This window comes from Antedon bifida, chromosome 6, assembly GCF_963402885.1.
Source record: "Antedon bifida chromosome 6, ecAntBifi1.1, whole genome shotgun sequence".
In the NCBI taxonomy this organism is placed as follows: domain Eukaryota; kingdom Metazoa; phylum Echinodermata; class Crinoidea; order Comatulida; family Antedonidae; genus Antedon; species Antedon bifida.
The window spans coordinates 17,293,795-17,309,499 of record NC_136231.1 but is presented as its reverse complement, the minus strand read 5'-3'; the positions used below and the strand labels follow the sequence as shown (position 1 = coordinate 17,309,499).

General features: G+C 34.5%; 2 protein-coding genes across 2 annotated transcripts in view; one reads left to right on the top strand and one right to left on the bottom strand.

Annotated features, from left to right (window-relative positions):
- Nucleotides 1-15,705, bottom strand: part of LOC144845235 (uncharacterized) — a 47,789-nt gene that overhangs the window by 30,818 nt on the left and 1,266 nt on the right. The gene's annotated exons all lie outside the window — the stretch shown is intronic.
- On the top strand, nt 8,470-14,785 carry LOC144845219 (uncharacterized). Its single transcript, XM_078702401.1, has 3 exons — nt 8,470-8,792; nt 11,023-11,460; nt 13,996-14,785. The coding sequence occupies exons 2-3, from the start codon at nt 11,059-11,061 to the stop codon at nt 14,581-14,583; spliced, it is 990 nt and encodes a 329-aa protein (XP_078558527.1). The 5' UTR covers nt 8,470-8,792; nt 11,023-11,058; the 3' UTR covers nt 14,584-14,785.

Here is a 15,705-nt window from a genome sequence, read left to right as displayed (position 1 = left end):
TCCTTTCTGTGTGAATGGAATATATATAGAACTGCCAAGGGTGTTTACGGATGACCGGTAAGTTTCAACCCATCCTGCATACCATCCTGAAATGTTCATGTTAAAAACACATACCATACCATACAAAAATCATCACGGTCTCATTAGGATGGTGCTAATAGTATAGTAGATTAGTAAACTAATTAAAATTGAGATATTGCTCTCCTTAATTTTACATCATTTTTCCTGGTGGTATTTTATGTCACAAACAAACACCCGATTATACAGCTGTTACTAGATAGATTCTAACTGATTATAGCAAGTCATATAGAATAGAAACAAATCTGTTAAAATGATGAACTGTGTTAAGTTGATAATCCGTACGTATACGTGAAACACAACTTCAAAAACTTACATTGCATAATATAAGAAATCTACATACATCTATATATAGAAACAATTCAAGACTGAAAGTCAAGTCTGACGTCAACACAGTTGCACAGTTTCATTGGGGTGGAGTAGTAAGTAACCATGACGAAAATAAAAGTCGGAGAAATTCAGAATGGAGACTGTAAACAAAAACCACAGAAAGTAAAACATACACAATAGCACAAGGAATATGGATTTGTATTAAACTATAACACTTAGAAATCCAGTGATTATTTATCTATCAATTTTACTTATTGTGTATTTTTGTTATTGTATTTTTAGTGAAGTTAAGATTAACACAAGTCTAGTTCAAGGTTAAGTTAGCATTTATATGTAAATATGATTACTATGGTATTATTTTGTATAAAACGGTTTCAAAATTTCAGTTTAGAGTATACTTTGCTTGCAAGTTTCCTCCTTCGCGAAGTCAACATTCAAAGTGTACGAAGTGTTGTTTTCGACAATTTTGTAGTATTTTGCAAAAAATAATATCTATTGTAATTTTGAATACAGTACTTGTAATACTGTATTTTTTTTTGTAAATAAATCAAAGAAATATGCTATTTATCATGAGTTTTATTAAATTTTCTCGATTCTGTTCCACAAACGAAACTTTGTTTTGATCGGAGGTTGGGAAGGTGGCTAAATTGGTCGATTTGTATACTAAATAAAAACCTGGGGATTATAGTTTGTTTTGTAAATCAATGGTTTATTCAGAGAGAGGTCTTCAAAATTGGTGGGTGGGAGCTGAAACTTGGAGAAAACTATCCCGAGGATAGGGGATTAAGGACAAATTTCAAAATTGCTCCGAACGAGCTGGAACTGAAATTCTTGACCAATAGTATAATTCATAGTGTGTTGAAAGTGTAGGGTCAAACAATTCATATGACTGGATTTATGTTCTATTGAACATAGTCTCTAATTGTTTGTTTTTTTAAATTAAAGATTAACGCGGGTCTACGCCAATACATTTCAATAAAATAGAAAACTAAACACCATAGTGTAAATTGACTGCTAACATAGAAGCAGCATACAGTAATTGTTGTCTATTGTGTGTATATCAGTGTTATATTTCACAGAGTTTATAGTTGTATCATGGAGGTAGAAAATTACCTCTATGGTTGTATGTTGTTTACTTCGTCCTTTGAGACTTCACGTAGGCGTAGGCATCCATGTTATCTATTAAACTTAAAACAACACCTATATACCTGGAAATAGAGTTCAATTTGCTTGGCTAAGGTTATTTTTGCTTCACTCCATGTCCTGTTTTCGCTACAGGTCGTCATATCCTATTGTTTTAAATATTAATAAGGTTATGATGATATCTGATATGCATTCATTGCAGTTCCTGTAGTTAGAAATGTATCTAAAAGGGGAAAGTATTATGAATATTTCATATTTTTAAATAAATATAATCATCGTTTATGTTTGGAAACTACAACAACAATACATACATTTGCCGTTTTAAATCCAAATACGTCGTACGTCGTACACGTACACAAATATTGTTAAGAGTGGAACAAAAGCATTGTATTCAATGTATTCAAATGTAATACTGCATGTACAGCATAGTGTAAATACACAAACTGAAGCGGAATGACATGACTATCATCGAATCCCGCAGGGTATAACGTGATTCGTTTAATACCACCAACATCTTGTTTCCATTTTCAGACGATGAACCTTGTGACCTCGATACACCGTTAAACAACGATATAGCTCATTAAACAGACAATACACTTTTATTGATATTTGGTTACAGGACGACTCTATTCTTTTATAATCGTATAAGGTAAAAACTTTTGTTAGTGAACCCATTAATGAACCCGGATCTAAACTGAACGTTCATATTCTGACCCCTCACGAATGAAACAATGAGGTAACCATGCAGTTTTCCTCAGCTGGTACCGTGTATTTTGAACATTGTATACGATAGTTATCACATAGAAATGAATGATTTATGGCTGATCGTAAAGCATGGGTTTTACGATTATATAGAATTTTAACAGTGGAATTCATTCAAACTCAAGTAGGCCTTAGTTTATAAGAGTTCATCAGTCACACATATCATAACATTCCTCTGTTTTTAGATACAATCAACAACAGGGGCAGGTTCGGGCCCCTCTAAATTTCACAAGATAGGTCATCAAATTAAGTCAGCATTTCACTACTTTAGGCCCTGCCCCCCCCCCCCCCCCCCTCCTACCCTTCTATTTCAATATCCTAGATCCGCCACAAAAGTGTTGTTTCAATTCCTATCTAAACATTTGAACATGCTATGAAAACCATGAGAGACAACAGAAACCCACAGTAGTACAATGGAAGGGCGTCATAAGAACAAGACCCGAGTCCAAGATAATTCGTCTTTTACATCTGAACATTCATATGCTTAGAGTTCTCAGTGCCTAAAAATAGTATTAGTAATATATACATAGACATTGAAAGAATAAAATTATTACACATAATAATTACCTTGATCAATACTAAACATCTATAGCCTAGGTCAGGGAGGTATACCTCTCTGTTGTATATGTATAGGTTATGATAGAAAATGAAGGTGCCAAGTAGTTATTTAATAGGCGATGGTACTTTTAGTGCCATTTTATCGTCTTGTTTACAACTACACAAACTAGATTAACACTTAGAATTGTTATTATATAGTTTCCTTTATTGGTTAGGAAGCTATTTTAAACGCCTAAACTCCCTGTGTTATCAAAAGAATATGATACCTTATATGGAAAACAATAATACAGTAATATAGGCCTAGCATAAACCAACATTGAAACTCACCTTTTAGGACCTTAGATTATTAATAATCCTTCTGGTCTGAAAATACAGAACCTATCGCTAACATTTCGAATTTTAATTCCATAACATGTTGGTGTCCTCTAAAGGTAATTCAGGTAAAGCGTTATTCGGGCAAGGCAACCGATGGAACGTATTGTAAATTTTAAAGTCAAGGACATAAAATGCACCGGTGGTTTTCCAGAGAATTGGTTTAACGAAATTATTGGTCCACAATGCTTTTTGTTTCAATAGAAGTTCGCATTGGTGGCAGCATTTATCGAAAGGAAAGTTTCGTTGTATGCTCTGTCAATCTGTAAACGATCATGCTAAACATTTCCTTCTTTTTCTCAGTGGCCAGGACCGAGCCAGCTTGAGGCTGAAATTTTCAATTTTCACCACCCACCCCAATTCTCCAGCATAGATCGTCATATTTTATATTAATAATTACATTTAAAGCATATTTGCCTCGTCTGTTTTTAACCTCTCGCTACGGCCTTGGTGGCGTAACGGCTATGAACGCTCACCTAAACCCAGGGCCCCGGAGGTTATGGGGGCCCATGGGCAGTGCCAAGAAGAAAAAAACAGGCCATAAAATATGCCGAAAACGCCTGAAACTTGAAGGGCCACTTTCATTGTATTATTTTTTTTCCTATCCAATTAAGGCAGAAATCATGAATAATTCATTAGAATAATTATGACATAATATGAGACATAGGACTCTGCGTTACGCCGCAGTGATTTTTCTTCTATGTGGTTGTTTTTACGTTTCGGGTTTGGCTTCACGTTATTACAAGGTCTATGTTTAAAATATTGTGTAGTTGATATTATTATATATTCGATATTTTTGTCGAATCAATATAATATTATAACTTGCTTGAAAACCATAGCGAATGTCATCTAAATATGGAAGCGATGTTCTGGTGGTAGGTATGACGGAAATTCTTTGTACTGAGCATGCAAACATCATATCGACATTCCCGTTTTATACTTTTAAATTAGTTTATTACATTTTCGAAATATTTCTTGTTTAAATTACCAAAGCAAACTGAAAAACCTGAAATGAATGAAGTTGAACTTCATATGAGAGAGCGCCATCTGGAGACCGAAATTATAACAATTAGATTTACATGGATATTCAATGAAAGTAAAAGGAAATAATCTAGAGGGCAAGAAATACAAGAAAATGATAGGGAAGTCAGAGAAGCAATGATGTGAAAATTTAGATGTACCGGTACTGGAAAATTGACAAAACAATTTACGGAACAAACAATTACAAAAAACAGTTGTAAATGGTTGGAAACGTCATTCCAAGTTTAAAAGTCAGTCTATTTTTAAAAGTTAACATTTCTCCGAATCCTTAAAATAATTAAACAATTATCATTATCATGATTTGGTATATAGCTGTAGTGACTACGAGGTATTGGGAACGTAGTCATGGTTTAAAGGTGACGGGTTGCTCTTTAAAAACAAACATCATGACACATAGACCTATAAACACTGACATGGAAATAACCGTAATGACGACATTGTGAGCTAAATCAAACATTTGTGAACGCATTGAAATCAATGCAGACTTGGATCGTAGGTGGTCAAATTCAGTGGTAGCGTCAATATACACTCCGTACATTGTCGAGGAGCACATTAGCGGGTAAACTAACACGATTGACACAACATTGAGCAGACGATATGACAGTGGAAGCATAACTGTCAACGTAGCATATTCTCGGTAGCAACAGGCGTTACAGAATAAACTCTACGTCGCAACATTCGTTGAATCGATTCACAACATTTAAAGAGGCACATTGATATTTAATGGTAGAACTGTGGTTAGAATTAGATGTCAATATTTTAGAGCGCAGTCACTCTAGATCAGACGACGAAAATAAAAGGCTGTATTCTCTCGAACACAGCGTTCTTTCGAAAATAGTTACGATTCGTAGAGAGCTACAACAGAAGAAAAACTTCATACAAAGCTGAAGCAACCAAATACACTATGCTTCGATCAATAAGAAAAAAAGTAAGTAAAATTCAATTTCAAAGCAAGGACCTCGGTAGGCCTATATACCGACCGTGATGTGGGGGTTGGGGTCTGTTGGGGTTGTACGTGAGGGGTTCCTGGTAGGTAACGATGGTACCAGGATAAATACCCACAGTGCATGTTCTTATGTAAGGTGTCTTCCTACATTATATCGACAAAAAAAAAAGATTTTCTTTGTCGGTCATTGTAGAAATACAATGGTTGAAATAGGCCGTATCATCAATAAAATAAAGTTTATAATTGTGTGCACTTTATATCCAGGGTAAAGGTACTTTCCAATGGTCCTCTTATGATAAGAAACAAGTAATTAAACTTGAACTTGAACCAGACACTCGCTTGTTTTAGCCAATGAAGTCAATCTGAAAACAATACCAAGGAGTCGTTCTAACAATACAAATATTTCCCATCCAGACCGAATAATCAGTCACCATGATTAATATTAAAATCTTAGGGTCAAGGTTCGTATTTACTAACAAACAATAGTCTTAAGTATCGAATCGATAATTCGGTTATCATATCATTTTATGTTGATAATCGTGATAATGTCGTATGTAGTATGAAAGGTCGACTCTGTATAGGCCTAACCGTGTGTAGTCCGGTTCACACAGTTAGATGCACATTTTTTAGACACCTCTATTTAGGAGACGTTTACTTGTGAGGAGGGGGGTGGGAGAGGGTTGGTGGCGGTGGCTTTATGGCAATAAAACCTCAGGGTCAATAATGATAATTGCGATTCGTTCGTCGAAACAAAAACTGTTAAATTAGTCCACAAAGTTCGTACTTCCTATTTCGCTATTGCTGTGTATTTTATGTAAATAACTAACATGGCCCTATGACAACTGCTCCCCCTAACACCCGGAAATCTACCTATCTATCTTAACACAATTTTACCCTGTCGACAACTACCCCATATATATATACACCTCTAGATACAGTATTTCTCCGTGAGTAAGTTGTCCTACGAGGTAATGGTTCTACGGGGAGGGGTAGTTTCATGAGTGGTATTTGTACTAGGGGGTTGTCCTAAAGGCTTTTCATGGGTAGTTGCCGAAGGTAATTGGGTAGTTGATGTAGTACAGTGCAAATAATTACGGACCATAATAATGCATGCACAAAAACAGTTATGGTAATAATTGACCACGTCACACACAATGGTGTTCTTTTATCTGATTGTGTAATCCTGTATAAAGATGTTGTTAAATAAATAAATAAATACAAATAAAATACAACAGAACCAGAAACGGATCCATGATATTGACTTGAACGTATGCTTATTTGTGGAGAAAATATTTTAGTGTCGGAATTAGCCGCTTTAGTATGAATCTCCATGAAACCATTCTATTAGACACTTTATATATAGCTCTATGGTTAGACATACATTAAAACAAAGTTTATGGGTTGAAACTGGGTGGAGAAAACTGTCATGTTCAACCTATGATTTGTATTGCTAGACCTCTAACGTACATAAATCCGTCCAAAGCCATCCAAACATCCTATTTTCCTCGATGTATTACGTCATCCTTCTAAATATTGATTAGACGTGTTGTACTTCCTCAGAGCTCGTTAATTGGTCCCAGTTCAACAGAAAGTTATTCAGCAATTTGAAATAACTTCCTCTTCTTTTCGAATATTTTATAAACAAAATAGAAAGAAAACAAACATTCAATGCGTACTGCACTCATCGCATTTGAAAAATTACCGTTATCGTTTACGCAGTGTATCGGAAGCTAGTCTATATTGTAACGATAGAAATGTATTTAAATGAACGGACAATAACACATTTTTTTAATTCAAAGTTGTCATTGCAATTTTCGATCGCATACGAATAAGTTTCGTATTAATAACGTTTTTGTGACGTTATACTGATAATTATTTATAACGTTATAAGGAATAATTTGTCAATTCAAATATACCCTATACATTCTATATAACAACAATTCTGATTAAAACAATTCAGTATTTTTGGTAAACTTAGAATAACCTTTTAACCTTTCGATTGGAAGTTAAAAGAATTAATACCGCGCCACATAAACCCTTAAAACACCGGTCTCAATCATGTTGCCATTGTCAAGCGGAACGGTTAAGTTTTCCTCTGGTCAAGTACCGTAAGTGATATAGTTTCATAACCATTCATACAATGAAAAACAATGAAGATAAAAGTAAACATTATTACTTAGGCTAAATTAGGCTAAAATACAACCTGCATGAATAAACTCATTTTCAAATAAGATACTCCTTGTACGAACGCATATAAGCGCGACAGTTTGGTCCCCAATAGGACGCAACTCTTAAATTACTCTTATTAAATGACGTAAGCGCAACGCAAGCACGTTGACCAATGACAATCGAAAGTTCTAATAATACATCGCTTGTGATTGGTTAAATTACTTGCGTTGCGTCCTAGTGATCAAGCATAATTACTGCGGAACTTATCAAGCCCACGTGACAAAAATGATTCAACAGGGGGCGTATTTCTAAGATAAAATTATACTACATTCATGTAGGCTATAGTAAAAGAGGGAGAGAGTAAAAAAAAGAGAAAATGATAATAAAATAAGAAATAGAGAAAGATAACGTTCACGGTCATTTTGCAATAGCATTGGTCATCAGTCGAACAAATTATATTATGAAATATACATCTTTTAAAAGTGAATGATCGATACAGAAAGATGGTTCACGTGCGTGATGCGTAATTTGACCAATCACGACGCGATGGAGTCGTCCAAACTGTCGCGTGCGATTGCTAAAGCGTAGTTTCTACTAGAGACGGAACGTGATTTGACCAATCACAAGTAATGAAGTTTCACTTTCATCAACTCGCTTGCGTTGCGTCTACGTCTCTGCGTTGCGTCTCTAGTGAGAACCAAGCGTTGTAACCTGCGTTGTGCCGCGCTTTAACGTCGCGTCATTGCGTTGCGTCCATGTGGGAACCAATCTTAAGAATGAGTAGTAGTAATTAGTCAATAACGGATACAATTTTAGATAAAGGCTGTTGGTATCTTTATAAATTGTTATCACTTCCTATTACCATGGATGATTTGTTGATATCATGTGGTTTCAAAAGGAAATTACGGTAGTCAAGAGGAATTAGTTAAATCAGGTACAAAACTATTAGAAACTGATATTATTTTACACGCTGACTTCAGTTCGTAAAAGGTAGACTTCTTTATAACAACGCAAGAGGTTCCATTCCGCTTAAAAGGCCTAATTGATAGAGTATTACTAAATACATGGGAGTTATAGAAATAGTTAACGGGAGACAATTTACTATTGAGTTGAAGCAGTTAACTGGACGGTGATTATCAAATCGAAGGCATTGCTATTGCAAAAGAAACAAACACGAACAAGAGGGGGTATTCATCAACTATGCTCCTGTTACAATGATACAGGATTAAAGAAACAACACTCTGATTCTGTGTTTATGTTGTTTCGGCTCATCTACTCCATTGTGTCTTTTTACCGAGTATCTTTTTTCTGTTGACGGACTAATCAAGCGATTAAAAGTGCAGATCTCATCTATTTCAGTAAAGGAGATACTTTCAGTTGGCCTAGAATTACGGTACGTATAACAGTGGAGAATTTTGGAACATAATCTGTGTGCGAAAAAACGCACTTTTTTCAACTGATTTTATTTTACTCAGTCGTATTTCTCATCATAAACTTTCAGTATTACTGTAAATCAGAATATGTAAGTACTCAAAATTATTCACATTTGAATTACGACTGTTATTAACTAATATTAAGCTCTGTCTACACTATCAAACTAGTTTGACAAAAAAGTGTGTGATGTGCCCAAGTATGGTAGTGATATGCTTAAATATGGTAGTGATATGACATCATCATGCACATGGGCTCATCACATTTTTGTCAAATAAAGTTTGATAGTGTAGACTCAGGGCTTTAGGAACATAAACGACACAGATATATAATATAATGGATGTTATATTATTTGCCATTAATTTCCCCTTGCTTTTCAACAACGTGTCATTATAGTTTAGTGTATTCAATTTTTAAATGTATGTTATGTGTGTGTGATATTTGGTTTTACAAACATTCGGTAAAATGCCTGTTTTTAAGGTTTTAATTTTAATATTGTGTGTGCGTGTGAGTGTCACGTGATTCCAATTATTAGGATTACCAGAAACTCGTAATGTGAAATTCTTAACCACATTAGGAAATGTGTTGGTTAGTATTGTATGCCATACACCTTATACCACCGAACAATGTGTTTTAGTTACGAATTAATAAGCAAGCATGTAAAATGTAACAATGAAAATGGTTAGTTTTAGCTTAAAAGCAGTTTTGTTTCATGAGCCTATTGGTGATCATAACCACTTTGTAAAAACTGTTAATATTTGGATTTGTTTATTACAAATTCCTATAATAAACCACAACGTGTTTGTATTATAAAAATGGTATAAATAAAAGAGGTATACTTATAGACAGTACTCTGTAATATACGACATGGTACATTAACAACCAGTAAATATTAGCGTTCTAAGAAGCTTGATATTAATACAAGTTTCGGTTTTTATTTTCATTTCAATGAACTGTTCTAGATTTGACAATTTTGCTTTAGCATGCCTGTTGTTTTCGTTATCTTTTAGGTTTTACACAGTTTTGGGATAAATTTAACACTGGTTATAACATTAATATTGTAAACAACTGAATGGTTCATTTTATGAAGATGAATGGTCGGTTAAAGCAGGAGCGCTGTTTACCGTACCCAAAGAGCCAACAATATTGGCATGGGTTCGAGGCCGACTCGCTCCTCTTGGATAACAACTATAAACCGTAGATCCAGTGTACACAGTTTACCAAGTTAATAATTTGGGACGTGTAGGGATTACCCTGGTGAATCGGTTCACAAAATAGCCCTTGTATCAGGGGGTTTACCACCTATCTAGGACAGTGATTGATTTAATATTAATAATCCTTGGCCACATGTGCCTAAAGACATAAAATATATACAAAATACTTTTCCATAAATAATGAGTATTATTTTTCCATGGGCAATCGTATACTGCCAAGCTGTATCTATTGTTTTGCAAGTTAATTAACTCAGTATCGTGTAACTTGGATCAGTAGCGTTTAATAGAAATGTAATTGCAGTCATCGAAGCGCTAAATAGCGTGCTTGTTAACCTCACACCTTAAAGAGCTCAACTCAATCTGGTATTAACACCTCGAAGCATTGATGATGACGTTGGCATAGGGGTACATCACCTTGCATTTAACACTTCCACGCGTATTGTAAACATTTTGAAGTATTATTTTATATCGATTAGCATAACTGAACTATTATGATATTTCGCTTAGCTGGAAAATTAGTTGATGCGGTTAGACTGGATATGTCGTGGTATAGTATCATGTTACACCAACAATTTGTACAACAATGATCGGGAATTATGTAAGATCAAAGCGATATAGAAATGTGGTATTATCATGATGATACCAGAAGTGCATGCGATTTGTATTTCAATCACGGCTCGATGGATCTTTCGAACGGTCGCTTGTGATTGGTGAACACACTGCGTACGCGCTGCGTATATGACGCCCTTCCGGTACGTCCAAATGGGAACCAATCTTAAGAGTAAATGATGACACATGAGGTGAAAGGTATTAATGGTGTGAACATTACAATCATTTTATTGTATTGTTTTTCCACGTCAGTTTTTAACACGTTCAACAATTTCTGAGCGTACATTACAAACTAATGTATGTCACTCATGTTGTGGTTGAGGCCTTTATATGCCTAGACGTCATCGTTTGCATGTTTGTTCTTTTCAGATAACAAAACCTAGACGAAGGCAACCGATATTAGAAATGACGATGGAAGAAGATGGTGTACCGCCGATTTACGTCTCTCAATCGTCCAAGGACGAAAGTTACATTGCTGATCTTATACGAGAAGTGGAGATGAAGATTGGACCAATTCCGCCAAGTCTTTTACCAGCCGCTGTCTGTGGCCCCAGGAACTTTCAAGAGGAAGAAATGGCAGAGGAAGAACGATCTCAAACGAATTTGAGTAAAGAAGGAAGCAAAGATTCTGGTATTATTCTTGGTATAAACGACGAGTCTGATGAGTTTGTTGGTCGTGATGCTAAGCAACTGCATTTTGACAAGAATGACAACGTTCAGTCGATAGATGAATGTGCTACAGTACAAAAAGAGAATGGCCGAATACAAGAAATTAACAACAAACTAAAGAAGATAAAACATATGATAGTAAGTGGAAAGATATTCTAATTAGGTATCATTATACTAAAATAGTTAATATTACGAATTTTGGTCCGTCGCCGTGGTAAAAGTAACGTGTTTGTAATAAAATATATCCGATTCTGTCAGTAGATAGATTGTAACTGACTATCGCAAGTCATCTAGACACGAGTCCGACTGTACCTATGACTTGTCAGTTCCATTGAAGTTCAAATAAAGAAGAACACATATTGAGTATTTGACGTTTCGATGCGTTTTGAAAATTATCAAATAGATCAAAACTATAGTAATAATTCGTGCATGCATAAACATAAGACCGATCATAGTTTTGTGTTTAAAATGAATATACTGTAGGCCTATTTTAACCAAAAAAAGGGTGATTTTTTGTTAACAATAGGCCCACTTCAAATTTGTCACATCCATCAACCATATCTGTCATGTCATAAGTGAAAACTATATGCAAACATAATGAGCACGTACAACACATTGTACCACCAAGTTACATTATTTTCTTGTAATAGGCCTGCCGTATTGCAATACTCTGAATATTATAGACATTATCGTGTTGTCACCTAATGACTGGTACCATATCCTGTACATTTAGCCATAAAATGAACGTTAACATTTACGATTGATTATATTCGCAAACAAATGGTTATATTCTTTGAATAATCACTATATTATGATCGAGGACTTTGATCTATTTAGTCTGGCCACACACATTTACATGATTCGCCTGTTGTTTACATTTTGTCTGTACATTGTATTTAAAGAAATACAACTCATTAGTACAACGTTTTAAGTATGACATAAGTTTAGGGAATTCCCCGTTGGAAATTATAATTTTGATTTATCGCATATTCATTACCAGAGAAAGGGAGTATACTTAATTACTCTCCTAAAACGTTACTAAACATTTTTGTTTCAATTGATTTCATACTATTGCGGATGTTATTTTAAAGTTATGACGTTAAATCCGATCATTTCTAATTTGACGTTGGGTAAAAAGATAACTATTGCATATCATCGAAAAGGTCATTACTTTTAAATAACATTAACTTATGCTAAAACGTATTACTAGGCGTATTGTAAACAAAACAATTTTGCATGGATCATGCTACAAAAATACCAAGAAAAAAACGTATGCCCAAGTAGGCCTATGTTTGTTTCTTTCAGAAAAATAAACATCGTAGGCCTATATATAATGTATAAAAATGTATGGATCACCATGTATACTAATACAAATTCATACATAACAAATTGTTTTCTACTTATAAAAGTATAAAATGGACTTAAAACTGATACTAACCAACAGAAAATGATACTAATTATTGTAGAATAGACATTGTTTTAAAATATCCATTAGTATGCTTAAGTATCATTTCTGTTTAAACATTCAATAAACATGTTTTAAAACAAGTAATATAGAAACTAAGCGACACTCGCTATTATATATGTCCATCAACAGGTTGGAGATGTATTAAGAAGAATTGGAGGGCTCATTGGTTTAAAAAAAAACATTCTAATCCTCGACCTATTAGTATTATAGAAAACACTATTATTTCCAATAAACAATAATTTCCTTCGTTTCGTATGCCGTTTCCATTCTGGTGTGACTCTATATTAATACATTTAAAACAATTATGTTATCCCTTTCATAACGCAGAAGTTAAAAATGAAACAAATAGACAATCACTGAGTGGAACTAATAAATGCCAAGGTGTAATTGTACTGTATTGTAAACCGTGTTTTACCCGTCATTGAATACAGTTTGAGCTATTAACCAGAATACCAGGAGTATGAATCAGCAACTCACCAAGTGTCGCTTTAAGATAACACATGTTCACCCCTAAACATAAATATATTGTCTATCACAGTTGTAGAAGCTAAGACTTTCGATTTAAGTTCCGTTGTAACAATTCTGACACCCTGTACTGTTCTACACTACATCCTTAATAAGGAAAGTTCTAGACTTATTATCCAAATCCCAGCCAGTAACATTTATTTATACGGAGATTTTATACAAAAACCTCATGTACACTACTATACCATAAAGACATTAAAAAACCTCGCTTTGATTTTCTTTATGATTTGTTACTGATATGCCAAGTGCTGTTTATTGAATTCACTGACTAAATGTTGAGCCTTTGAGTTTGAAAACCAATTGTTAATAATTTGTGTACTCCACTCAGACAAATGCCACTCTCAAAGCTCTTATTTTATACATTCTTTTGTTTCGATTCCTCACGGTGATTTATGAAACGCAATGGTGGTTATTAGTCGCAGTTGAACGGGCGTCTGTGCCAAACCAAGCGTAACAAATCGCGTGCCAACCAGACAACACGTGAATGCACTTTTTAGGGGAGTATTCACATTTTGGTGTTTTTTTTGTTAGTCCCAATAAGTTCATACGTCTTTTTTTAAATTTCAGTAATTATGTCATCGCGTTTATACATATTAGGGACAGAAAAATATCTAGTTACTTTATGCATAGTATATGTAATTGTTGCTTATATGTTGACTTGTTCCTTTACTTTGTTGCAGGCGGAAATCAAAGAGTCAGATGGCAAACTTATGCAACAGTTTATGTACATACATGATGGTATAGAGGAGATAAAATGGGTTCAAGAATACTGTAGCGAGCTTGCAAACTCATGCGAGTCCATGGCTTACTCTTCAAGAGATCATCTTAGCCCATCAGGCAACTTACTTCACCAAAAATGGAAACATAAAAGAAATCAATCAGGTTCTCGAGAACTTCTTTCTCTTTACGAATCCAAAGTTAGTTTGCAGAATTTGCTCAAGGCGGGTGGATCAGATCGAACTACATCGTCAACGTCAAGTCACTATGCACTTGGGTGGTACGGGAAGCCAAGTGGTTCAACTGAATCAACGAAGTCGGACTTGATGCATCCAGAGGCCTACCTCAACCGACGCCGAAGTAGCGTGGGTGAAATTAGTGAATTCAGTCATTTTCGAAGTGCTAGAACTGGTCGTAAACGAAGAAAGTCATCATCTGGTATAATCATTGCGAATTCAGTATCCAATACGGAACATAATGTCCTTGCAAGCAAATACAACGAAACGTTAAAGTTAAACGAAATTTCCGATAAAACCTGCTATGCGTTATGACGTAATAATAAGCAGAATACAGATAATAATAAACATTGAACTAGTGTAAATACGTGTATAGTGTATAAACTGTTATTTTGCTGAAAATAAATCATTGCATCTCAAAAATACAGTTGAATATGCATATTATTACCTCACAATGCTATAAATTATTGAAAATAATAATGAATTATAATATGATTTTAATTTATTACCAATTGAATTAGTGACATATAATAATTCGTAGGCCTATTTAGTATCTATCTCTCGTTGTTATTAGGAAGCAATGATGTTTATAGGCGGATGTGACCGCCTCTCGCCTGCACTAGTTGACAGTGGTAATTTTGCATTGACCGCCGTCTCTGACCATATTCATATTATCGTTTTAAAATTGTCTCAAGGCAATATTGCTTTGATAGTAGTAGAGTAGAGTAAAATAGTATTAGTAAAATAATTCTTTATTTGTTGGATTTAACGCACATAACACAATTAGGGGAAGATTAACTTCTGTTATAATCGTGTTATGAGAGATAACCAAACGAATTAACTCCTGAACGTTGCGTCATAACGCGAGGGCGTTCGGGAAATAATTGAACAATAAACACCATTTCCTAGAATAATACAATTACGGATGATTATTCAGGCTTGATTCTAAGCAATAAATAAGCAGGCTTGATAATATCATGATTCCTCCATGATAATATTATGCTATATAGTTTCTAATATGACGATTTCAACATACTGTATGTTGAAGATGCAAGGGTAGACTTAAGATAATATTAATTGTGTGTGCAGTGTTTAGGGGGCTGGGGCATATCCTACAGGCTACGGTGGGTTTGTTTTCCCCTTATGAAAATGGCAAGTAAAATAAATATATGTTGCTATATTATAACAAAAATTACCTGCAAAGTTTGCATAATAAAGTCTACAATTTTAAGCTATCGTCCTGAACACCTATATGCTACCAACATACCATGATTTTCAGTAAATATATTGGTGATGTCACAAAAATCTTGAGCTATATCTTTAACTTCTATATGTGCCCAAAAATAGCACGTCCTCTGTACTTTTTATTTAAGTATTTCGATCAGTTTCTAAGCACTTAACTTATTATTTTTGTTAGACCGACAGATTTAAGGAAGT